The sequence below is a fragment of the Phodopus roborovskii genome, unplaced genomic scaffold, assembly GCF_943737965.1.
Source record: "Phodopus roborovskii unplaced genomic scaffold, PHOROB, whole genome shotgun sequence".
In the NCBI taxonomy this organism is placed as follows: Eukaryota; Metazoa; Chordata; class Mammalia; order Rodentia; family Cricetidae; genus Phodopus; species Phodopus roborovskii.
This window is the reverse complement of record NW_026125554.1, coordinates 5,226,690-5,252,123: the sequence shown is the minus strand read 5'-3', so window position 1 is coordinate 5,252,123 and position 25,434 is coordinate 5,226,690. Positions and strand designations below refer to the sequence as shown.

Genomic DNA, 25,434 nt, shown 5'->3' with positions numbered 1-25,434 from the left:
GAAAGCAGAGACGTGGGACCGAGGAGGCGCGTCAGAGCGGCGCGCCTGCGCAGCCGCAAAGGGAGGCGGGAGGAAGCGGGTGCGTTTTCCTCTTAGGCGGCGCCATTTTGTGCCCAAAGCCCTCCGGCTGTGGGCTGTGTGTGTATGAGGTTGCTGAACGGGTGGGGAAGTCGCGGAAGTGAGGATGGAGGAACCTGTGACCGGGTCGGGCGACCCCGGCTCTGGTTCGGTCTCCTCAGAAACCGGAACGCGGCGGCTCAGCGACCTGCGGGTGATCGACCTGAGGGCGGAGCTGAAGAAGCGGAACCTGGATACGGGCGGCAACAAGAGTGTGTTGATGGAACGGCTGAAGAAGGTAAGGGGGAATCCGTGTTGGCGCCGGGGACCCGGGCACGTCACTGCGTCCTCAAACACGGGGCATCCCAGCGCGAGCCTCCATCTCCGTCTGAACTGTCAGTCACCGAGGAGCCGAGGCTGTGTGACCTTGGCCAGTCTCTGTCCCTCTCTGTGTCTTTCCTTTTGCCTCAGGGTTTGCACGAAGCCAAGGCTTGAGTAGAACGGTGTGCTTGGGCAGGTCTTCATGACCTTTCTTATACAGCTCCCTTCCCAGCTGCCACCTCAGCTTACTCTTTTTACTCTTTTGGAGAATGTCATCCTCATGCGTGACTCTGCGCGCAATCCCTGCACAGTCCGTGCCCACTCCCAGTTCTGGTCCCCTTGCGTTTTCCTGGCCTGGAGCCTGGTTGTCATCTTGGGTCATCGTGAGATGTCACCTCTCCGCCCCTCTCTGTCTTGTTCCGTGCACTTCATCACTTGACACAAACTTGACTGTGTGGAGTGGGGTCCTTGAGGGTTAGGGACTTGTGACTGGCTGCCAGTGGAAGGCGCCAGAATACTTTGAGTGAAAATTTACCAGCTTGCTTCCTTCTCCAGGCCATGTTATGTTTTTCTCATCAAAAATCAATGACTTTTTTCTTCCTGCTGCCACCCTTCCTTTATTTTGGTCATCTGTAATCTAGGCTGACCTCACACTTGCTGTGTAGCCCTGGCTAGCCTTGAGCTCCTGACCCTCCTGCCCGCACCTCCATGCTGTAATTACAGGTGTGCACCGTCGTGGGGGACTAATGATAATAGCCTTTTGAACCCCGCTCAGCCCTTTGACCTTCCTGAATCAAAGACAGGTGTCCTGCCATTGTCCCTGTGTTTGATGGAAGGACAGGGGAGAAAAAGATGGACATCATTTTTGAATGGTCACCAACACTGATTTGGGAGTAATACTTGGATTTTATTTATTTTTGTCAGTGCTGGGGGTTATATCCTGGGCTACATGCCACCAGTGCAGTGCATGACCACAACATGCTGACCCTGATTTGAAGCACGGGCTTTCAGCCTCCCTTTCTCTGTGTTTTTGGCCTTGAGCATGAAAAGGGAGCCCACTGTGCTGGGTGAGGCCTGAAGCCGAGATCGTGAACACTTGCTATCTGCACGGATGACTTTGCTTGCTTGCCTTAACGTCAAGGTTGCTACTTAGAACAGCTTGTACTAGGTGCTCGTAATAAATAACTTTGTTTAAAACTCCACCCTCTCTCCCATCAGGCAGTTAAAGAGGAAGGACAAGAGCCTGAGATCAGCATCAGCTGGGGAGCTGCAAGCAAGAGGACCGTAAAAAGATGCACCAAAGGTACCTGCCTGTTAGACTGGGCTGCTGGCCTTCAAGGACCCCCCCCCCCCCCACACACACACAAAAGGCTGGCTATTCCCAATGGATAGGTGGCTAATGTCAGGTGCAGGACCAGCAGAACAGGGTCCAAGGTGATGTGAAATATATATATAGTGCAGACACTTAATGAGGGTGACAGGGTGCTGGGGCATGCTCTCTGGCTTGCAAAGTATGTGCTCTACCCCAAGCCGTGGCCCCAGCACTAGCTTTTTTTTTTTTTTTTTTTTTAAGATGCCACAGGTAAGTTCTTACTGCTGTCCACAGTCTGTTCATCTGAGGCACACTGAGGTCAGCCTGCATAGCAATAGCTGCTGAAGAAATACAGAGAAATTCATAGTGTTTCTGATGAGTGAGTGTATGTGTGTGTGTGTGTATTTGCTTGCCTCAGTGTCCCATTGTCCACCTTGGTTTTTGTCTGCTTTAAGGTTTATTTTGTGAGTGTGTTTGCCTATGTGTGGGTACACCACGTGTACAGTGCCTACAGAGGTCAGAAGTGGGTCTTAGTAAATCCTTTAGAACTGGAGTCAGGTGGTTGTGAGTCCATGTGCATGCTGGTAGCTGAAGCCTGTCCTTTGCTTTTAACTAGTGAGCTATCTATCCATCCCATCTACTTTGGCTTCAAAATTAGGTTCACCTTGGTGGTTTGGCTGGGCTGCTAACCTGAGTCCTGGGTATTCTCCTGTCCCCACATCCCAGCTCTAGGATTACAAGTGCCCTGAACCCAGGCCCTTTAGCTCACATGGCCAGTACTTGAGCAACTTCTAGAAGGACAACTTTTTCTCAGAACTCCAGAGGACAGCCAATTCCAGAGAGGCAGGATTGTGTGAAACACTTGTTTAAAACAATCAAGGATGCCAGGTACTTGGGAGGCAGAGGCAGGTAGATCTTTGTGAGTTTGAGGCCAGCCTGCTTTTCAGAGCAAGTTCCAGAAGAGCCAGGGCTACACACAGAGAAATCTTGTCTCAAAAGTTAAAAATATTGCTGGTGCACGCCTTTAATCCCAGGGTTTAGGAGGCAGAGACAGGTAGATTTCTGTGAGTTTGATACTAGCCTAGTCTACAAGAGCTAGTTCCAGAGTAGCCTCCAAAGCCATAGAGAGACCATGTCTCGAAAAAAAACAAAAATAAATAAATAAAAGTTAAAAGATTAAAAACAAACAAACCAATGGCTGATGAAGTAGCTCACTACTAAAGGTGCATGCTGCTAAGTCTGAGGAGCTGCTTAACCTTTAGATGGAAAGAAACAGCTGGCTCCCAAAAGTTGACCTCTGACTTCCACATGCCCACCCATGCTCACAGGTGTGTTAAATGATAACTTTTTTTTTTTTTTTTTTTTTTTTTTTTTTTAAAGCACTAGCCTGGAGGCCTAGTGAGACCCTGGATGCTTGTGTTACACTTACCTGACTAGACTCAAGCATACCAGATGTATGGGTGGCATTGTCAAATAAGCCTAGAGGACATGACGGTCTGCTTGGTTGGGAGGATGTCAGAGTTATGTTGTCCACTTCCAGAGGTGCTTGGGAGTGGTCTTTGGTGTGACATGCTGACACTTGGTTTCCAGGACAGTAAGACGTTCTGTGAAGAATGAAGTTGGCCCAGGAGCATTAGTGGTTTTCTGAACACTGCTTTCTGGCAAAGTGAAAGGAAGTTCCAGGAAAGTCACAGCCTCTGCTTCTCAGGTGGGAGGTGGCTCAAACAAGGGGTTGGGATGGGCAAGTGTTCACCCAGTATTTGTTCTAGAGGCCCCACCACGGAAAAAAGAAAATTGGTGAAATCAGACCAGATCGAGGCTTGCAATTCATGTTGGATTGGCTAGTGAATGTGTCCCTTGTGCCACTGTTCAGAAACCATCAGCACCACAGAAGGCCTGAGTATTGAGTCCCTCTCACTTTGCAGCTGAATAAGATGCTCTAGGCACCATAGGGGTTTATAAGGAGTAAGGTTTTTCTGCCTGCCACTGGTCTTGTCCTGCCGCCGCACCAGCCCCAAATAATACACAGAGACTCTGTATTTGATATAATGCTGTTGGCCAGTTACTTGTTTCTTATCGGCTAGCTCTGTCTTAAGTATTAACCCATTTCTATGTATCCACATGGTCTTATCGGACAGCCGGCTGGCATCCTGCTTTCTCCAGACTCTCCATCTTGACCTCTCTTTACCCCTTCCTCTTTCTTCCTTGTCTCCTAGTCCCTCCTATTTTCCTTTCCTATTGGCCAACAGTGCTTTATTCATTAACCAGTATGAGAAACATATTTACAGAATGACATCTCCCATCATCTCCTCTTTTCTGTCTAAATAAAAAGAAGGGTTTTAACCTTAACATAGCAAAATATATCACACAACAGTTATCAAATAAGAATCACAGTTAACAATATTTAGTCCATTAACATTTAGTAAGATTTAAGAAAATATTTCATCATCTATTTTATCTTTGTGAGTCTAAAGTCCTATATGTACCTTATCTTTAATCCTAACTAAGGAAAACTATAACCATAACTATTTGTCTTCAACTCCCTCAAAGACCATAGAAGGATAATATATATACTCTAGAAATGACAGAGACATCTTGCCTTGTCAGTCACCTGAAGTTCTTCTGTAATCTTCCATCTTCAGCCCATAGGCCATAGTGTATCTAGCAGACTCTTCAGCAAAGTAGGAAACTTTAAACTGTCTTCTTGTATTGGCAGTTTGTCAGTCTGTGTCCTGCAGACTGTCTGGCAGTCCCTTCCATGAAGCAGGAATTCTGCCTATTTCTCTCAAATACATCTCTGTATAGCTAGAAAATCTTACTCACCTAACTAAAGTTTTGACTATTATAGGTAACTATCTATAACCTGTTCTAAATTAGACATTACATTTCTAAATAAGCTATGCAAACACAATACCTAAACAAAAGGAGAAATATACATATCACAAAATTGACCTTAAATTGTATCAATAAATGAAATCCATTCCAAAACAAAGTGTTCATATCTATACCATAACCCCCTTTTTTACCTTTAAAAAGATATTGGTTGTGATCATTAACCATTTATAACCAATCCCATTTAAATATAAACAAACATTTATAAACAATATTTGGGAATTTGGGCGCCATCCTTTCCAAACTACTTCCTGCTGATAGGGGCACTGTCATTGGGGATCCTAAGTAGATGCAGAAATCCTGTCTGTAGTCTGCAAGGCTGCTTTGTCCAAGCTGTTTTGAAAGTCTGTTTCAGGGGGTCTGGCTTGCTCAAACCACATTAGTCTGGAAGGAATTCACAGCCTTTTATTTTCTGCAAACAAAAATAGAAATCCTTTTCCCCAATAACTTGTCCTTAGACTTATATTTTGGAGTCAAAGCATTTTTAAAATATATAAATTAAATTAATTCAGCAGTATTTCCTTTAACAGTTGTTATTTTCTCAGCAGTCAAAAGATACAAAGACAATATAATGCCATACAGTATGCAGATTCTCTCCATTTTTATGTGGCCTTTTTATTACTTTGTTTCTTTTACTTCTATGTTTTCATTTTTTGAGACAAGGTTTCTCTGTGTAACTTTTATCTGTCCTGGAATTCACTCTGCATACCAGGTTTACTTTGAAATCACAAGAGATCTGCTTGCTGGGATTAAAGGCATGTGCCACCACACCCAGTTTTTCTTTGTCTTTTTAAAACCATTTTATTCTTTTTTTTTTTCCCAGTGTCTACGTATATTTTAAAACACACTGTAAACCTTTAGAGGTTTTTCTTAATATGAATCTGTCTTTACTGTAAATCTTTGTCTGCTAAAATGAAAGTCATAGCTGTTTCTGCCGCTATTTATCAAAGATGGCAGCAGGTACCTTTCCTGCCAGCACTGAGAGGCTGTGCTCACTGCCTTGGTCTATGCTGCACCCAGTAGCATGTTGCCGGCTTGGAGATGTGGTCACTGCCATTGCCAGCTCTCATACACACCAATAAATTGTTAGTAGTGCTTCTTAAAAGCCTTGCAGTTTTTTGCCACGTATGCTGAGTCAGGAAACTTTCCTTAAAAGAAGGAACAATTTATCTGCTTGTCTCTCGCAAAGCAGAATCCAACCGAGAAAAATGCTGCTACCAAGAAGCCTTGCTTGTCCCTGTTCTTTTGTTTATAAAACCCTTTTTTAAGCTTTTGTTAAATTTTAAGTGGAAGTTCTTATTGGCCATGTGGGCACCATATGTAAGGAGTAGGTTTTTCCGCCTGCTGCTAGTCTTGTCCTGCCGCCACGCCAGCCCCAAATAATACACAGACTGTATTTGATATAATGCTGTTGGCCAGTTACTTGTTTCTTATCGGCTAGCTCTGTCTTAAGTATTAATTTCTATGTGTTTCCACGTGGTCTTACCAGAGAGCGGCTGGCGTCCTGCTTTCTCCAGATTCTCCATCTTGACCTCTCCTTACTCCTTCCTCTTTCTTCCTTGTCTCCTAGTCCCTCCTATCTTCCTTTCCTATTGGCCAACAGTGCTTTATTCATTAACCAGTATGAGAAACATATTTACAGAATGACATCTCCCATTAGGGGTTATTTGGTTCTGAGAATTGAACCAGGGCCACCAGGCAATGCCCAGCCACCCAGCTGTGGACTTGGCCTGGTTTTGGATTGTTAGTCAAAGAGTTGAGAGTTCTTAAGACTTATTTATTTTTGTATGTATACAGTGTTCTTGCATGCCAGAAGAGGGCACCAGATAACATTATTATTATATATGGTTGTGAGCCACCATTTGGGAGTTGAACCCCAATCCTCTGGATAAGCAGCCAGTGCTTTTAATCTCTGAGCCATCTCTCCAGCCCTGAGTTGAGAGTTCTTAAAGGTGAGGTTTCTTTTTGTTTCTGTCTGTGTGGATTGGAGTGCATATACATGTAGGGTTCTGAGGTCAGCAATGGATTGGCCTCAGTTGTTCTGAATGTTATCTCCTAGGACAGGTTTTCACTGCTTGGCTGGTTGACCAACTCCAGGGATCTCCAGTCTCCTCTTTTCCAGTGTTCTTCAGATAATATCAACTTTGACTTACTTTGTGTTTTTGCGTGTGTGTGTGTCTGTGTGTGTGTGTGTACATACACACATGGCCATGAGTACTGTGCACAATATGATAACACAGTGCAGAGATCAGAGAGGACTTTTTAGGAGCTCCTTCTCTCCACTATGTGTGTGAGCTAGGAATCAAACTCAGGTTGTCAGTCTTAGTGACAACTGCTTTGCCCACTAAGCCATCCTGCTCCTTTTATTTTTGGTTCTAACATTTTTCTGAGTGTGGTGGTTCATATGCATCATCAGTGGACAGCTTTATACAGTGGATACTGAAGATGGAACTTGGGCATTTAATTCCAGAGAGTTGGTAATGGTGCCGGGGGGGGGGGGGGGGGTGTGTCAGGAAGCTGGGTGGTTACATTTTCATCCTTACACAGAAAGTAGAGAGAGAAAAGAAGTGGAGTGAGGCTGGCTCTCAGAGCTTTCTCACAGTGACAAAACTTCTTTAGCAAGGCTTCACTTCCTAAAGTTCTCAACCTCTGGGTAGCAACACCTAAGACCATCAGAAAACACAGATAATTATAGTTAAGAAGTAGCAACAAAAATAATTCTATGTTGGGGGTCACTACAACTTGAGGAGCTGGCATTAGGAAGGTTGAGAATCACTGCCCTGAAGGGTCCATTCATAATCTTCCCAAATTGTCAGCTGGACACAAAGTTCAAATACCTGAAGCTTGTCATCCAAATCATGCCTGGCAAATACTTTTATCTGCTGACGTGGGACTGCTGATTCAGCTAAACTGTCTGGCCAGAAAGCACCCAGAACTTTTGCCTGCACCTCCCTGGCCCTGACCATCCAGACATTGCCAAATCCAGCATTTACATGGGTTCTGGGGGTTGAATTTGTAGTCCTTGTTAACTTTGAGCAATTTCCTCAAGCAATTGTTCTATTGGATGATGCTTAGGTTTTATTTATGGTTTTGTGACTTTCCCAGTATTTAATCTTTTTGGAAGTTACATGGTGGTGTTGGCATAGGGAACCAAAAACTCAGAAGGACTGAAGGTCCCCAATGTCAGGAGTATCCCCTGTGTTTCCACTATGCTGCTGGGTTATGAAGCATCCTGCGCATTTCTAGAGGCTTCAGGTGTTGTTGGGTCACATGTACATGTATGTATACACACAAGTGTACCCACATGCCAAGGGTGCTGCTCCCTCCTCCCAGGTTTCAAGCTTTAATTGACCCTCAAGAGCCCTCTTTCCTCCTTGGGGTGCAGTGAAAGAGTTCATTTTCTTTCTCAAAACTATTGATGGAACTCAGCTTACCACAGACGTGGCATTAAAAACAGTTGGTGGGGTTGAGATGGCTCTATCTGCAGAGCTGTTGCCACAAGAGTTACAAGGGCAGGCCTGAGTTCAGATGCCCATAGGGAACCCCAAGTGTGGTGTGCATCCATAGCTACAGTGCTGGGAAGTGGACACAGAAAGATCTTTGGGCTTAATGGATCACTAGCCAGGCAAATCAGCAGGCTCCAGGTCAGTAAGCTTCTAAACCTGGAAATAACATGAATAATAATTCCAGGAGACACTTATTATTGACCTCAGATCTCCACATGCAGCTGTGCATGTACCACTAAAGACCAGTGCTAAGTTGCAGGCAAGAACTTGTAGAGAGCAGAATGCAAGTGGACCCAGTCAGCAGTCCAGTGTGTCTACAGATGGCACTCCAGGTGTCTGTCCTATATCCTTGCCTAGTATGATGGGAGGCAGGGACAGACATCTCTGAGTCTATGTAGATAGGGAGATCCAGACCAGCCAAACATACTTTTTTCCTGTCTTTTGAGGTGTTTAGTCTGGGGTGATTTTGAGATATCCTAAGGCTGTTTATATTATAGAGTTTGAGTGCTGTGCTAGGATGATTTATGTCTTGGCTTAGAAAGACACCCACTTAGACAGGATCTCCACAAGATGGAGAAATGGCTAACACCGTGGAAATTGTGTTGTCCCCTGTCAACTAACTGTGAGGCCAACTCTGGATTCTAACCCAATTGACACTATTCTATAATTAGGATTCAAGATGGAGGAGGAGGGCGGCGAGGACAACGGCCTGGAAGAAGATTCCAGAGACGGGCAGGTGTGTTGGGCCTGGGGACGGCACACCTTCCCACACCCCATGGTCGTGGTGACTGACACCCTCACTCCCCTCACAGGAGGACGGGGTTGTGACTCTGCAGAGCTCACAGGACAGGGACAGCATGGACACAGGTGTGCCAGATGGGACGGAGGCTGAGGACCTCAGTGAGCCCTGCCTGGGGGAGGGCAACACCAGCGACAGCATTCTTCATGACTTCAGTGACAGTAAAGAGTACGTGGCCGCGCAGCTGGGACAGCTTCCAGCTCAGCTCCTGGAGCATGCTGTAGGTAACTTGCAGCCACGCGTGTGCCAGCGGCCCTGGGGGCTCAGCATCAGGGCTGCCCAGGTCCTGGTAGAACCAGACCCAAGTTTAATCCTTCCACAGTCAGGTGCCAGTGGCAATTGCTCTGGGATAGTGCAGGGAGTGCTGTGGACTCAAGGGAGAGGGGCATGTGGGTGGTATATAGGCTCCTCAGGTCAAGAGGGCTTTTAAATGCTGTGGAAACACACTCAACAGATCAGGCTGTTGTCTGTCATCTGGTGGTATTGTCAGCTCTGAAGGCCTGAGCCCAGCACAAGTCTGGCCCATGGATATCCTCTGTCCTGTGCAGGCTGGCTTTGCATGGGAGCATGGGACTTCTAGCTAGTTGATTTTGTTGTTTCTTTCTTGAGGGACTTGCTGAGGCTCAGCTTCATCTGAGGGTGGGGGGGGGAATATTAACACCTAGTTGGTCTTAGATAAGCTGGAGGACCTCCATTCAGAAAGTCCATGTAAGATTTAGGTAGCAGAGCTGACGAGGCATCCAATTTTCGTGTGGGGTGTGAGTCTCCCATACTTAAAAATGGCTGGGGAAGTCAGTCCTCACTTAGCACAGGGACACCTGACTCCTGAGAGCCATTGTGCGCCTCAGCCTGGAGTCAAGGGCAACTGTGCTGTCCTCAGCTGAAACAGTCATAGTGATGGGTGCTGTGGAAGAGTTTATAAAGGTGTTCACTGCTCTGGCCTCCATGAAGTCATGTTCTGATTTTTTTTTTTTTTCCAGGTGAATGAGAATGTCTTTAAGACTCTGGAAGCTTCTGTGTCAGACCTCAAAGTAACTCTGGTAAGTGGCCTCTCCCTGTGGCTCTGCAATGTAGGAGAAGAGACTGTGTGTATGTGTATGTATGTGCATCTGTGAGTATGTATCTGTACCTGTGTGTATATGCATCTCTGTGCAGGTGTGTGTGTGTGTAGAGCACATGTGTACTGGCTATTCATCCTGTGACAGTTGCCTAAGGGATAGTTAGGGCAGCAGGTGTACCTTAGGTCACAGTTAAGGTCCGGTGACTATTGCTATATTACTGAGAAGAGGAAGATAACCATGGCAATGGAGAGTATGCTAGAGGAGGCTGCTCACCACATGGTGACCAAGAAGCAGAGATAGACAGAGACAGTGCAGGCTCCTCTATCTGCATCCAGCAGCACCAGGAGCTATTGATGGGGCCAGAACCCTGTGACCCAGTTACTTCCAAACCTTACCAGACCTGCATTTGGAGGCTGGTGTGTGGTTTATGGAAGTTCAGTGAGGTGGGGCTGTAATCAGAACCAGAGAGCCAAGTGGCTGGGCTCTGTAAGTGTCTAGAAGGTTCCCAGAGAAATCCAGGCTTGGAGTTAGTATGACTGAGTTCAAGGGTGATGTTGGTGTGGTGGTAGCCCTGGGGCAAGAAGGGGTGTAGCTCCTGGGATTAAGAGATGCCAGTGCTGGTGACTGGGGTCTCAAGACTGTAGGGTGTGGCCACTGTCCTGAATGAGTGGGCAGGCTTTCTTAAATCTTGAGCTTAAGGGAAAGGTTAAAGAGGCACTGCTTGCCCTTCTGTGTCTTTGCTATCTGGAAAATGGGGTGTCTCAGGCCTGGAGGAGTGCCTTAGCCTATATCACAGGAGCTTCTTCACAGTCTGATACGAAGCATTAGTGGATGAGGTCTTAGTGACAAATCTGTGCATGTGGTCCATGGCTGTGCTATTTGGAGTAATGTGTGCCCTTCTGTTCTCTCCCCAACAGGCTGATGAAGGAGCCCCCTTGGAACCAGGTACTGCTGAGGCAGGCACAACAGTGCGGCTTGGCACTCTGCTGCTTGAGCCTAAGTTCTGTCTGTTCTTGAGCTGTGTTATGGTCTCGTAAATCACCCCAGTGGTGGACCGTCCCAGTTGCACAGGATCAGAGATTGGAAACCCACTGTGTCACCAGATCTGTGTGCATGCTGTTGCAGCCCAAGGGCAGCCTTGGGGGCAACAAGCCATGCAGAGTGGCTGTAATTGGCCACTGGGTGAGGCTTTCTGTCCACACACGAGACAGATCTTGTGATAATATACCAAGTCACAGTCATGGGGTTGAGGCAGGCCAAGTATGTTAGGGCACTTAATCAAAAAACCACGGATGCCAGAAGACAAGTGGGTCTCCGCCAAGATGTTCATCCTGGGCCCCTCTGGGCTGCCGAGTTCTCACAGGCGAAGAGCGGCTCCAGTTGACTTGGACTCTGGTGCTGGCCTTGATCCTTCAATCAGGGAGCAGCAAGCTCCTCAGTAAACGGTGACTGCCAAGGCTTCAGCACTATGGACATTTGGAAGGAAGTCCGAAGACACAGATATGATTGAAACTGAAGAAAGCTATGGAAACTGCGCCGTGGTTGTGGGGTGGATGGGAGGGTCATCTCTGCCTTTAGCGAGCACAGGCTGGGGGCACCATGGCCAAGGGCGCAGGTAGGGTGCAGGCGCTGTATAGCGGGTTTTCCAATCTCTGTGTAGCCAGCAGTTCTGTCGGTGTGAGCGGGGCCGCCGCGCCCGAGCCGCAGTTGTGATTGCTTTATTTCCCTGGTGATTAAACCTTGTGCCATTCTATTCCTGTTAAATCCGTAGAAAATGAGAAAATACTCGACATTTTGGGGGAAACTTGTAAATCTGAGCCAGTAAAAGAAGAAGGTTCGGAGCTGGAGCAGCCCTTTGCCCAGGCCACGAGTAGCGTGGGGCCAGACAGGAAGCTGGCGGAGGAAGAGGACCTATTTGAAAGCTGCGGCCACCCGGAAGAGGAAGAAGAGGAAGAGCAGGAAGAGGAGCAAGAGGAAGAGGGAGATTTAGCTTTGGTCCGCAACAGCGAGTCTGAGTCTCCGAGCACTCGGTGTCAGTGGAGCGAGGCAGACGCCCCGTTAGCAGTAGTGAAAAGGGACCTGGTGAAGGTGATGAACCAAAGTGCCAAGCGCAGGTGGAGGTACAAGGAGGCTCAACTGCACCGGGTGCCTGCAAAGCTGGCAGGCGGAGGCCCCGGGATGGACCGTGAACCTGTAGGGCTAGAGGAGCCAATTGAGCAGAGTAGCACAGCTGCTCAGCTCGAGGAGGCCGCCAGCCAGGAGCTGGTGAGAGCGCCCACAGCATCCCTGAGTCCTGAGCCCCAAGATAGCAAAGACGACGTGAAGAAGTTTGCTTTTGACGCTTGTAATGACGTCCCTGCAGCTCCTAAAGAGTCCTCAGCCAGTGAGGGCGCTGATCAGAAAATGAGGTTTGTTGATTCTCAGTCCTAGACCAGACGCTATCTCCTTTCATTGTCACTAGTGACACACATGAGCTGTTTAGAGCCTGCAGTTGGCAGCCATGCTGCCCATCACTAGCTACTTCAGGCAGCTCCATGTCTCTGCGTATGTTTAACGGGTGATTGGTTTTCCCTTGCTCAGTCTGTCATGTTTGGGTTCTTAAATTGATGGCTGGTACCACCAGCTAGACTGAATTGTTCTGTAGGGAATCTGACAATGTATTGTGGTCAGATTTTCCAACATAAAACTCTAAAAAGGTATCTGTCAGTTTAATTTGAGACTTAATTCCCTGGTAGGTATTCAGTTTTAGCACATTCATTCTTTGAAATTAGTTCACTTTGGCTTTTCCTTGTTACAGTAACATTTGTTTTTGTCTCTAGCTCTATTAAGGAAGAACAGGATATAAAGCCAGTCATTAAAGACGAGAAAGGTAGGCCTCCCTTGGTTGTGTTGCTATGTGGTGACCAGGAGAGGGGGTGGGCTACAGACTGCTCCATGTACCAGTTGTCCCTGTGCATGGTCCTTCCCTGAACCACTGTCAGGATTCTGGGTGTCTGTATCACAGGATAGCACATCCAGACAGGAACACTTCTGCCCTGTGGGTGACAGGGAGGCACCTACAAGACCTCTTGAGCTGTCTTGCAAAGCCATCTATGCCACAAGGTATTAGTTACTTTGTTTTCTGGAGTGAAGAGTCTGGTGGCCGTGTGTAAAGTGCCTGCAGTGTGAGCCTGAGGATTCTCTCCATCCCTATAACCTCAGCACTGGGGAGGCAGAGGCATGATGAGCTCTGAGCTTCACTGTCCCACCAATCCAGCATAATCTGAGCTGCAGGCTCATTGAGCTGTGTCTCAGAGTAAGGTAGAAAATGAGGAAGACACTGGATGTTGATCTCTGACCCACTTGCAGGCATAGTCATGGTATAGGGAATCTTACAGCTTCTGCCCCATGTGGTGGCTGTCCAGCTTGGTGGATGGGTCCTGCCTCAGTGGCACTGATGACCTCCTCTCCCCAGGCCATGCCAGCTGTACCTCGGGAAGGAACCTGTGGGTCAGCGGGCTGTCCTCCAGCACACGTGCTGCTGACCTCAAGAGCCTCTTCAGCAAGCACGGGAAGGTAGGGTGCCCTACATCTGCCCACCAGCAAGATGGGATTAGAAAGCATCTGGCCTCCTAGCTCTTAGTGTGCTTTTCTTCAGATGTCCATGTCTTCTCTTGTGCTGAACCTGGGTTTACTGTGCACTTGGGAAGCTTCTCTGCCACTGACAAGATCCACCCTCTTGGTTTAGATTTGGTGGCCTAAAGCTCACTGTATGACAGATCAGGCTTGCCTTAGACTTGTACCAGCATGCCCAGCTCCCTGCCCTATTGTACTGAGCTCTCATAGTTGAACTTTCTGTCCTTGCACATGTAGAACAGAGTTGGGGGTGGACATGAGTTGCTAAGCACTCATCCGACTGGAGGAGGTCCTGGGGTCCATACCCAGCACCACATAAACTGGATATGATGTCAGCATTTCTAAGGTGGAGGCATAAGGATCTAATTCACAGTCATTCAAAGTCATCCTGGACACACTAGTGGATTAGAGGCCAGCTTAGACTACAGAAGGAAAGGGGCACCCACTGGGTTGTGCTCATAGTGCCCAGGGTACAGCAGAGAGGCTGTTCACCTATCTTAGCTCTTCTTGGGAGCTCCTCTGTCCTCCAGCCTGGAATGCCTTGGAAACTTGAGCAAGAGAGTGGGTCCAACTTCTCACTAGTGCTGTTCACTTGGGACAGGAGAAGAGACTACCCTGCACTGGAGGAATTTGAGCACTGGGACACACAGCAGTCTGAGCAGGGGTGTGGTCCCTGTGCAGACCTAGGCAGCTGCTCCATCACCTGCACCAGTTGTCACACCCACTGCAGGTGGTGTCATAAGACAAGCCCTGAAGCCACTGTTAAGCTATTGCACAGAGCAGAGCCTTGAGAACCAGTGAGCTTGGTGTATCTGCATAAGCCTCAAGAAGGCCAGTGGCACAAGGACAACAGGGGCTGACGGGGTCAGAGGCATAGGGTGGGCCAGGTATACATCTAGACATGAACGGCATCTCAATTATAAGAAGGAAGATGTGTTCAAGGACTCTGCCCCCAGTTCCATCTTGTCTGTCTATGTAGTCCTAGCCTTTTGGTGTAGCTGTCCTTCTGGCTGTATGACTCCCTGGATGTTGTTGAGCACAGGGAATGTGTGTTTGCAAGTGATATCCTGTGTGTTGTAGTGCAACCCCAGGTTTCATAGAACGAAGCATGATTCCGATTCCTACTGCTTTGTCGTTTTCACTTTGTACCAGTTATGCTTGACATGAAAGGCATAGCTCAGCAGCCTTCTGCCCAGGCACTTCCACCCTCAGGCCTCCGGCCTCCTCCCTCCACCAGGTGACTGGTGTCTGAGGAGAGCAGCCTTACTCTTTTGTTAACAGATACACCTTGTCCAGCTGGGCTTGATTTTTTTTTTTTTTTTTTTTTTTTTTTTTTTTTGTCTTTGTCCTTCAACTACCCTACCCATTACCTGTTTCTCCCGGCATTTTCAAGAGAACACATTGGCTTTTCTGGCCTCTGCTTTTCTTGTTCCTGTCTTTGGGGACTTGGCTTTATGGCCCCTCATGGAGTTGGCAGGTGCTCATTCTGTGGCCCTGGGCTGGTGTCCAGCTCCCAGCTCTCCCACCTCCCCAAGCCTGGCTGGAGTCCCAGCTTTTGTTGTATTCTGGTAGATTTTCTTGCACTTTGTTCCATGACCTCTGCTGTGTGATGCCAGTCAGTCTTTTCACCTCCAGAAGTTGGTTGTGATGATTGCAGGTTCCTACACCTTCCTGACATGCAGCAGATTCTGGCATCCAGTTTGTCCCATGTCCCTGTGACTGGTCACAGTGCACCCTTGTCCCTGTGAACTGCTATTATTGGCTTCTGGCTGTTGCATCTGAGCATTAACTGTCCTGGCTCCCATAGGGCATTCCGCTACCTAAGAGAAGCACTGAATGCAGGCCTCCCCGTGCATGGCTTGGGCCACTCTCATCCAGCTCAGGGCCTCTGCAACCTTCAGCTCACCTTTAACCTGCCTCAGTTTCCCTTCCTGCCCATGCCCTGGAAAATCCAGGGATGAAGCGAGCAATCTGAATGTATGGGTCTGCAAAACATTGGCCCTTCCCTGTGGTGCAGTGGCTGCTGCCTCCAGACACGGCCTGGCACAGAAGTTGTGGGCTGGTGGGGGTCACCTTTGACTGTACAGGATCTGACTATGTTCCATACCTGTCCATGTGACCTTTGACTGGTTCTAAGTACTGTTTGTCACCATGACCAGGGAAGATTCTCTAGAATCCACAAAGGGTGACTCTCCAGAGCTGAATGCTAAGGACTGCAGCAGTGGGTATCTGGTGCTTGGCCCTTAGTAAGCCCTAAGTTCTTGTGACAGAGGCCAAGTGTGTCCTTATACCAGTATACTCTTCCCTTGGAGGTCGTCGGGGCTAAGGTGGTCACCAACGCCCGAAGTCCTGGGGCTCGGTGCTATGGATTTGTGACCATGTCCACGTCAGATGAGGCTACCAAATGTATCAGCCACCTGCACAGAACCGAACTGCATGGAAGGATGATCTCTGTGGAGAAGGTGAGGTGCCTGCTGTCGCTACCTACAGCAATAGCAGGGGCTGTGCCCCCCCCAAGTCACCACCGCCCCGTTACATTCTAGGCTAAAAACGAGCCCTCCGGGAAGAAGTCGGCAGACAGGAGAGCTTGTGACCTGAAGGAGAAGGTGCCAGGGCCGGACAGGCCTCACCCTGTGGAGATCAAGACGGAGAAGTACAGTGACGTGGTGGCCCTGTCCCCTGGGGTCCCAGTGCCCTTCCAAGCCCTACTCCCTAGCTGGTAGCCACAGGACAATGCAGTCTCTAGTCAGAGCCTAGAGCCAGGTAGCTGAGTAGCCTTCCAGCAGGCTCCATACCAGCTGAGGCAGTGTGGCTAATGGATGCCTTATGGCCAGCCTTTATACCTCCTGGCTGTGAAAACATCAGACCTGGAAGGACTTCCTGGGCTGACTTACCCAAATATACCAGACCTGCCAGCTCACAGCTCCTCCTGCCACAGTACTGACCTTGAACAGGTTCATCTGTTCAATCCTGACAAAATTCACACATCACCATGTTCACGCAGATATTAAAAATGTCCCAGGCATGCCACATATCCCCACAGCAGCCTGCAATACTTTAGCATTTAGAGCCAGGGTCTTTGGAGTGCTCTTGCCAAGGGACATGACTTATATTTTCAGCAGAAATAGACAGGCACAGACCTCATGGCCTGGCAAGTGCCTGCCAGCTTGTGTTGCTGTACCATTGAGGGATCTTTGGCAGGAGGGCTCTGTGATAGAGAAGGTGGTGTTAGGGTATGGATAGAACTGGGCTTTGGAGCTGCACAGTGGCTCCACAGATCAAAGGGAAGCAGGGTGGTCACTGTTCAAATTCCACAGTGAGGATGGCAGGAATGAACCAGAGTGCTGAGAATGAGGGTGTCACTGGGACAATGCATCAGGCCCTGCAGCCTGGCCCTATGTGGAAGTTGCAGGCTCTGGGGAAGCACCCAGCAGCATAGGTAAGACCAGAACTCACTCCAGGATGCTCCTGGCTGTGGCTTTAGGCATGCCAGGTGGCACGCCCATGGTCTGCTGAGAAGACAGAGCATTTGGAGGCTTATTCTAATGGTGTCATCTTAGGACATGGTAACAGAACATTTGGTTTTCTCTGCCAAATCCTGGGGAATTCAAGCACAGCCATTATGTGATACCTGGGAAATCAGGGTCCCCTCTTGGGGCTCTGAGTCTCACTAATAAATGAATTTAAGAACAGAGAGTCTAAAGGAAGAATTCAGGGCAGGAACACTGGAGATGTGCAGCTGCTAGAAGGAGTGGAGAAAGAACAAGGGGCCCAGAGCAGGAAGTGTAAGAGCGAGTTGAGACTCTGGCCAGCACCTGAAAGAGGCGGACGAAAAGCAGCAGCAAGGTGCTTCTCTGAGACAGCCTGCAGAAAGTGAACACAGTCCACCCTACAGCTCCATAGGGACAAGTGTCTCTGGGAAGGAAGAGAGCCATAGCTAAACACTGTTTCTGGTGAATGAGTCTAGAAATTGTGGGGAATGGATCAGCCCAGACAGAGCTTGCTCTCTGAGCTGGCATCATGGGAACTCTGCCCTGTTTGTCAACATAGGGGTCAATTAGTTGGTGGTGATGTAGAGATCATATTTTGTGGTCTAAGCTGGCACAGAACTCAATCCATTCTGCTTTTAGTCTCCTGAAAGCTGGAGAGATGGGCTTAACCACTACACTTGATTCAGATTACTTTTCTGTGAAAGTATCTATAGGGTAGCAAGGTGGCTCAGCTGGTAAAGGTGCTTGCCACCAAGCCTGATGTTCCTAGTTTGATTTCTAGAGTCTACATGATGGAGAGAACCAGTTCTGCAAGTTGTCCTGTGCCCTCCATGCATGAACTATGGATATACCCATACACAGAAACAGTAAATAATTTGGCTGGGAATGTTGCTCAAGCCCTAACTTATATCCCTAGCACCATGGAGAGCCAGATGTTGTGGCACATGTCTGTCATCCCAGCATCAAGAGATAGAGACGAGAGGATCAGGAGTTTGAGGCCAGACTGGGCCAAATGAGTTAGCTGGGTTAGCTGAGGTGCTGGGGCTCCAGTAGCCCTCTGGCCTTGGTGCTCCCAGCTTTTAGGCCACCAAAGAGGTACAGGAGCGGTGCAGGCCTCAGATCCTCCCCTTTGCTGGTGGGTGGGGCCGGTGGCTCCTGTAGAGGTCACCTGGAGGCTACAGCTTATTGTTTTCAACAGAACTGTGATCAAGAAGGAAGAGAAGCTGGAAAGAAAGGAGGAAAAAAGGCCAGAAGACATTAAAAAGGAGAAAGATCAAGATGAGCTCACACCAGGAGTTGCCAGTCGGTCTCGAGTCGCCAAATCAGGTGAGTTGTGTCTTAGACACCAGTGGGAGGGGTGGAGGCATGGCAGGGGATGCGGAGGTCATGGACAGGAGGCAAACAAGATTTGTCACTCACTGACTTTGCTTTTTGTCATATATAAGCAACAGATGCAGACCATGTGATAAAACAGAAATTTCTATTCTGCAAATCAGGCCTAGTGGCATGGACCTGTATTTACCCCACTCAAAACTGTGGCGAGGAGATTGTGATCAAGGCTGGCTTGGATAGCCTAGCAAACCTCTGTCACAAAATTGTAGCATTAGGTGTACACCAGACGAAGGGTGGGTGGAGTCTAATGGTAGCCTCTGCCCATACAGGAAGAAGAAAGGGGCCTTGTTCTACCAGCAGAGGACAAGCTTGGGGCAGGCCTGAGCCTGGGGTTGGACACAGGACTATATGTGCAGTTTGGTTCCTCCAGGTCCATGTCTTGTCAAGGGCCTGGAAGATGCTCTAAATCACAGACTGCACTCTGAGCTGAAGCAGTAGGAGCACCTTGATAAACCTGTCTCAAGACAAAAAAAGCTGACACTGAGCCCAGGTCCTGCTGGTGAGCTCATATTGCAGCTGGCATTCACATGGTTCTTAGGGTCTGGAGTCCAGTTCTCAAGGCTAGCATTGGGCCATCTCCCTGTCCCCAATTCTTATGTTTATGTTATGTTCTATATGGTCCCATTTTATATTGGTTAATTGCACTGCCCACTGTCAGGTTTGTCTGGGGCTTCCTGTTGCATCTTCTGTTCAACCTAATGGCTCTCTTCCCTGATGCTGAGAAAAGAGAGCCAAGTTGTGCCATGTTGTGGCTCCTCACTAACAACTTGAGATGCCCCTCTCAACAAAAACTAAGTATTTAAAATAAAACTAAAATTTTTTAAAATTTCTTATATTTTTGGTTGTGAGCCTAGCCTTTAATGGCTGAGCCATCTCTCCAGCCCATTTTTAAATTTAAGATTTATTTATGTATATTGATATTCTGTACCAGAAGAGGGCATCAGATTCCATTATAGATGGCTGTGACCCATTATGGGGTTGCTGGGAATTGAACTCTGAAACTCTGGAAGAGCAGCCAGTGCTCTTAACCTCTGAGCCATCTGTCTACCTGCTATCAGTCATATTTAATCTCAGCACTCGGGAGGCAAAGACAGACAGATATCTGAGTTCAAGGTCTGCTTGGTCTGTGCAGTGAGTTACAAGATAGCCAGGGCTACACAGAGAAACCCTGCCTTCAAAAAATTAAAATGAGCCAGGCAGTGATGGTGCACGCCTTTTATCCCAGCACTCAGTAGGCAGAGACAAGCGGATCTTGATGAGTTCAAGGATAGCCTGGTCTGCAGAGTGAGTACCAGGACAGCCAGGGCTACACAGAGAAACCCTTTCTTGAAAAACTTAAAGCATCAACAACAAAAGATTAAAAAAGGAAAAAAATGAGATGGAAAGGAAATTACAGCCTCCCCATTGGCTAATCCTCTCCAGAGGCACCTTTGTCCCAGTGCTTATAGCCTAGGCCTGTAGTGCACACACACCCAGCCACATAGTATCACTGCTGAGTGATACACCCACCAGGGCCACGCTCTATACACACTTGTGGGAGTCTGTAAGGCTGGGCTGTAGTGGCCTACATGCTCACGGCTGCCTGTGCTTTTATACAGGAAGCAGAGGCACAGAACGTACAGTTGTGATGGACAAGTCCAAGGGTGAACCCGTCATCAGCGTGAAGGCTGCAAGCAGGTCAAAGGACAGAGTAAGCATTGATGGGCAGGGCTGGGCCATAACTGTAATCTTCTGTCAGCTCTACCCACCTCCAGAAGACGGGACTGAAGCATGGAGAAGCCTTGGCAGAGATGGACCCATCTGTCATGGTCTAGTAAAACATCATATTTGTCTCTGCTATTGGCCTTGTGCTAAGTGAACTCAAAAGGAGAGTAGGGCCTTGTCCTTGGTGGCAACAGGGTGGTGTATGGGCCTCCTGAGACTTTTCACCTTGGAAGCCTCTACCCAAAAGAGCCAGGCTAGCACACTGTGTTCTCCACCAGGCAAAAGGCTAGACCATAGGCTTGCATGGCAATGCCTGCTCTGTTTCCACTCCTGCAGGAGAAGTAAGTGAGCATTTGGCTTCTTAGACTGAAAACACCTGTAACTCCCAGGGCTGTCTGGCCTGAGCCTTCTGAAATCCAAATACAACCCAAAGATAGCAACTGCCCCCACAGAGACCATGGAGAGTGGCTATGATCAGTGTAAATATACAGGGTACTCACACTGTAAAAGCATGATGGTGGTCGTAGCTCATGTGGCACAGCTTCATGCCACAATCTTGCTTCTGTTATTTTCTTTATCATTTACATGCATATGTACCATATATGGAGCAACCTAGGAATCCCCTGGAGCTGGAGTTAAGCTACCAGTCTGGATCCTCTGAATTTAGAGCTTTCTGGTTGTTCCTGATCAGAAATGCTAATGTCACTCACCCTCAGGGCCTGTGGAGCTTTGGCCAGCCCTGCCTTCACAAACACCATGGCCATGAAAGCCAGACTATAGAGTATGGAGGTCTGGGGATGACAGTCAGGCAGTGGTGGCACATACCTTTAATCCCAGCACTCAGGAGACAAGCAAGCCAATGTCTGAATTCGAGGACAGGCAGCTACACAGAAAAACCCTGTCTTGAAAAAGCAAACAAAGAGCCTCAGTCTGAGCCTAAGGTGCAGCCTCCTTTCTGACTAGAAGGTCTGGCTTGGCTTGGCTCTGCTCTGAAGTCTGCATTTTGACAGGGGCCCTGCTACATCTGTATCCTAGGCTGGCCTTGAATTTGCAGTCCTAATGTCACCCCCTGAAGTTCTGATGCCCAGGTGCATGTCCCCGCAAGCAGTTCTGTAAGGTTAGAATAGGTGGAATTCAGATGACCTCTGGCCACTGACACTGCTTTGTGGTGAAAACTGGAAATCCCAATGCTCAGATCAGGATCGAGGCAGGACGGCATTTGCCAGACTGCCTGCCAAAGCTCACAGAGAGACCCCAACACTCTGCACACCTCTCAGTTCTAACTGAGTGGCTCTGGTCAGCAGAGCTCTAAAAGTCAAGACCGCAAGTCGGAGGGTCGGGAGAAGAGAGACATCCTGTCATTTGACAAGATCAAGGAGCAGAGGGAGCGTGAACGCCAGAGGCAGCGGGAACGAGAGATCCGAGAGACAGAGCGGCGACGGTGAGCAGAGGTGGAGGGCACTGGTTTAACCTGCCTTGGCTCCTGTCTAAGTCTGGAAATGGTTCCTAGCACCATCAGAGGGTGTGAGGAGCAGTGACCCTCAGAGCCAGGGCATTGTTCTGGCAGAGTAGGCCACGGCCTAGCTGGCTGAGACCTCCAAAGTCTGCATAGGTGGCAGTTTGCTGTGTGGGTTGACGGCTACCTTCCTGCAGGGAGCGAGAACAACGGGAGCGAGAACAGCGGCTGGACGCCTTCCAGGAACGACGTGAGAAGGCTCGAGTACAGAGGGAACGGCTGCAGCTTCAATGTCAGCGGCAGCGGCTAGAACGGGAGCGGCTAGAGAGGGAGCGACTGGAGCGGGAGCGCATGCGTGTGGAGCGCGAAAGGCGCAAGGAGCAGCAGCGCATTATGCGTGAGCGTGAAGAGCTGCGGAGGCAGCAAGAACAGCTGCGGGCTGAGCAGGAGCGGCGGGCGCTGCGTAGACCCTATGACCTGGATGCCCGGTGAGTGCCATGCTGATGCTGCCTCCCCTGTGGAAAGCCACTTGGTAGTGTTCATTAGCTAGCTCTCTGCTGTGGCTATCCTGCCTAGCATCCTGTGCTAGTGGGCAGCAAAAGGCCTTGGAGAGGGCAAGATACTGTCAGCTCTCAGCCAGTGGACAGTCACTGCAGGCATGCTGAGGAAGCCTGGAGGAGGCCTGTAATTCCCATTGATTTTGCACAGTCCCAGGAAAGAGACTGACAGGGAGAGACATGGGCAACTCAGTGTGGTCCAGCACTGTGTTCATGCCTATGGTCTTGTGATAGTCAACTCCCAGCAGCCTGCCTCCATCCTGAGGTGACAGTAGGATGCTGCTGCTGCCATCTTGAATGAAGTATTTTTGCAAAATGTAAAGCAGGAGAGAGGACGGCTACTGGTCTGAAGGGAAACGTGCAGCCATGGAGGACAGGTATCGAGACTTCCCACGGCTGGATCACCGCTTCCACGACTTCGACCACCGGGAGCATGGCCACTACCAAGAACATGTTATAAGCAGGTCAGCTGCTACCCTGGGTCGCCAGGTGTGTGATGGGTGGGTCCTGGTGCTCTCTGAAAAGCTCATTATTCCCTGGGACCTCCACAGGACAGATGCAAGTATCACCAGGGAACACTAGGCACCCTGTGCACAACCCTCAGTGCCTATGTGGTGGCTCTGCTGCCCTGATTACCATGTCCCATCATGCCTCCTAGAGGATCCTAGGTTGGGCCAGGTTGCCTGGCCTGGATATTCTAGAGGAGGAAGCAGGTTGTAAGCACTGGCCTTGCACTGCTGGATCTGTGAGCACACCATTGTCCCTTCTTTCCTGGGATCTTGTCAGGGCTGTTCCTTAGACTCCCCAGGCTGTCTGTACTCCAGACTATCTCATCCCTGCACATGTAGATGCGGGTCAGCTCTCCTGGGACTATGACTTTATGGAGGCTGCTACTGCCTGTTCTACCCTGGCTCTGACCTCCAGAGAAAAGCCTTCCACCTACCACTCCCATCCCTGTTATTGTGTTCCTAGCACACAGGTGCTAGTGTGTGTGGGGTTAGGGAGCAGAACTTGTCCCCAAGGGAGAATTCTGCCTCCACCCTACTTCTACATACCAGTGCCCTGTTCCCTTTGCAGGAGAGATGGATCCAGACCAGGAATGGAGGAACGAGATGAGCAGGTGAGTGGTAGTGGCCACCTGTAGCCCCTGCTGTAGAGTGGGAAAAGGGGCAGCCGCTCCATTCTGAGGCTCACCTAGTAGAGGCTGTCAGCAGTTCAATTGCCACTTGCTTGGGAATTTGATGTCTTTTCCCTGGGGACCTTCAATGCAATGGTAGCTTTACGGCCCCATGGGGAGTTGAGTCCAGGCTTTGGTCCCTCTGATGGAGCTGTGTGCTGGTGCTGAGTATCATGAGGATATACCATAGTCCCTAAGTCTCCAGGGAAGAGATGAGGTCCGTCTTGCAGGATAGACTTGGGTCAAGACAGCTTGGGCAACAGCTTGTCCCCTGAGTGTCTCCAGAGCATGTTACTTCGACAAGAAGAGACCCCTGATGGGGTGTGGACAGACAGCTGCCGTGCTCAGCCCCTGCAGAGCTGCGTCATAGGCACTTTTGCCACCTGGCCATGTTGCACATCTAGGAGACATGGGCTTTTAGCTCAGTGGGAGGAGAGGCAGAATATTGAAGCCAGGCCCTGTGTGTGCATGAGCCCCAGAAAAGACACCTCATGTCTTTCCTGTGCCCTGTTGCAGCACTACCTAGATGACCACCACAGCCATGGAAGCTCCCTCGAGTACCATGGTTGGGACTCCCGAGACAGCTGGCGTAGCTACAGTTCTGACAAGAAGGTGAATGAAGGCCAAGGGCTGCCCCTTCCCCCCAGGTAAGTGTCCTCTGCAGGAAGAGCCTGGGTTGGGCTTCTGGGGTGCTCATGCAGGGAACAGGCAAGCGAACCTCCCCTAGCACCATGGGAATCTCCACCCCAGCAGGAGCACAAGCACTCAGGGTTAGGTGGTTTGAAGTAGAGCATGGGCTAGCTTCTGTACTGTCTACTGAAGTCCCTCACTGGAGTCTGATTAGAGTATTCCACATTGAAAAGCCCATGCCACAGCAGCCTGCACCTTACCCACCCGGACCTTACACCTTCCTAGTTCGATTGTCCGGTTTGCTTCCCATCATGCAGACACATGCACACACTTCTGACTCTTTGTGTCTGGGTCTCATTGCTGTGTCCTTGAGCCCCACCTCTCCACCCCCACCCCATGCTGTGGTGTCTTTTAGGGTGGTGCTCCTGTCCATTGCAGAATTCTGTACTGTAGACATTGCCATTTTCTACCCATTGAGGTGTTAAGGCAAGGTGTGCTTGCCCCCTTTCAGCTGTGGGTCATGTTGCCATCATATGCTCCATGTATTTGTGTCAGCTTCTTGTGGCCCCACTGTGTCTGCCTTGGTGATGACTGTCCTTTCCTTGGGTGGTGCTTGGCATCCTCATTGCCCACCTCTGGCCACAGGCCCATCTTTGAAGATGCCCTGGAGTTGGGCTCACATCTTTCTGGTGTGATGGGAAGCAAGTAGGGACAGCAGTGTATCACCTTCTGTTTGGCAAAGGGTCAGCAGAGAATGGGAAGAGCACAACTCACGGCTGGAAGAGCAACAGGTTCCTGCTTGGCACAGTGCTGTGGACACAAACACGACAGGCCATGATCACATACGGTGGCGAGGTACCAGGGGGCTGCAATGGGCAGGTGAACACCAGGTCCACAGTATAGGCACAGTCCACAGAGCCATCTCTACTGCAGGTGCTGAGCGGGGCCTTTCAGGACCTGGGCATGTGCATGTAGCAGCAGGCCGAGGTGGCATGACTGGGTAAGAAGGCTGCAATGCCAGCCACTGTCTCCCTCCCTCTGCATGACTGTACACTGGCTGGACTGGCATTCTGAGAGAACTGTAAAGGGCCCTGTGCTCTGTAAGGTGGTACCTTATCACCCACCAGGCATGGCTCTTGCAGACTATCTGCCTTTTGTTCTAGGCAAAGCAGCTTTGCACACGGTGGACATTCCCAGGGCCATGTGGTGCCCACTGGTGGACTAGAAGGTGGCGGCGTGACCAGCCAGGACCAGGGTAGCAGAGTCCTCCATCCCCACCTTCACCCTCACTTCACCCGCCGCTACTGATCCCTGCTCTGGACCAAACCCTGCTCCACTACTTTAGGCAGAGGCTGTGGCCCAAGCCACCTTGCACTTGTGGCACTCGGCAGTCACAGGTTCTGCCGAGTGTCGATGTGAACTCACTCTTCTAGTGTTTTTAATAAACACGGTACTGTTCTGCCA

The 25,434-nt window shown here is 49.4% G+C and overlaps 1 protein-coding gene across 8 annotated transcripts; it reads left to right on the top strand.

Moving 5' to 3' along the window:
• Positions 1–49: 49 nt before the first annotated feature.
• Positions 50–25,434, top strand: Safb2 (scaffold attachment factor B2). Of its 8 annotated transcripts, none has more exons than XM_051177612.1 (21): positions 50–355; positions 1,597–1,681; positions 8,760–8,824; positions 8,901–9,107; positions 9,868–9,927; positions 10,866–10,893; positions 11,720–12,356; positions 12,768–12,817; positions 13,403–13,503; positions 15,876–16,025; positions 16,107–16,216; positions 18,253–18,380; positions 20,045–20,136; positions 21,455–21,591; positions 21,804–22,094; positions 22,490–22,627; positions 23,241–23,283; positions 23,857–23,987; positions 24,713–24,825; positions 24,904–24,970; positions 25,134–25,434. In XM_051177612.1, exons 1-21 carry the CDS (start codon positions 185–187, stop codon positions 25,276–25,278), a joined length of 2,949 nt encoding a protein of 982 aa, XP_051033569.1. In that variant the 5' UTR covers positions 50–184; the 3' UTR covers positions 25,279–25,434. The 8 variants fall into 8 exon arrangements, with proteins under 8 accessions (XP_051033569.1, XP_051033568.1, XP_051033564.1 ...); XM_051177611.1 differs by having other exon boundaries at positions 22,487–22,627; XM_051177607.1 differs by having other exon boundaries at positions 22,487–22,627; positions 23,854–23,987.

Bases quoted from the DNA above. Each gene is read 5' to 3' on its own strand.
- Safb2 (XM_051177606.1), top strand. From the start codon at position 185: ATGGAGGAACCTGTGACCGGGTCGGGCGACCCCGGCTCTGGTTCGGTC. The intron at 12,357-12,767 runs GTTTGTTGATTC...TTTTGTCTCTAG, and splicing joins GGCGCTGATCAGAAAATGAG to CTCTATTAAGGAAGAACAGG. The intron at 22,628-23,240 runs GTCAGCTGCTAC...TTCCCTTTGCAG, and splicing joins CAAGAACATGTTATAAGCAG to GAGAGATGGATCCAGACCAG.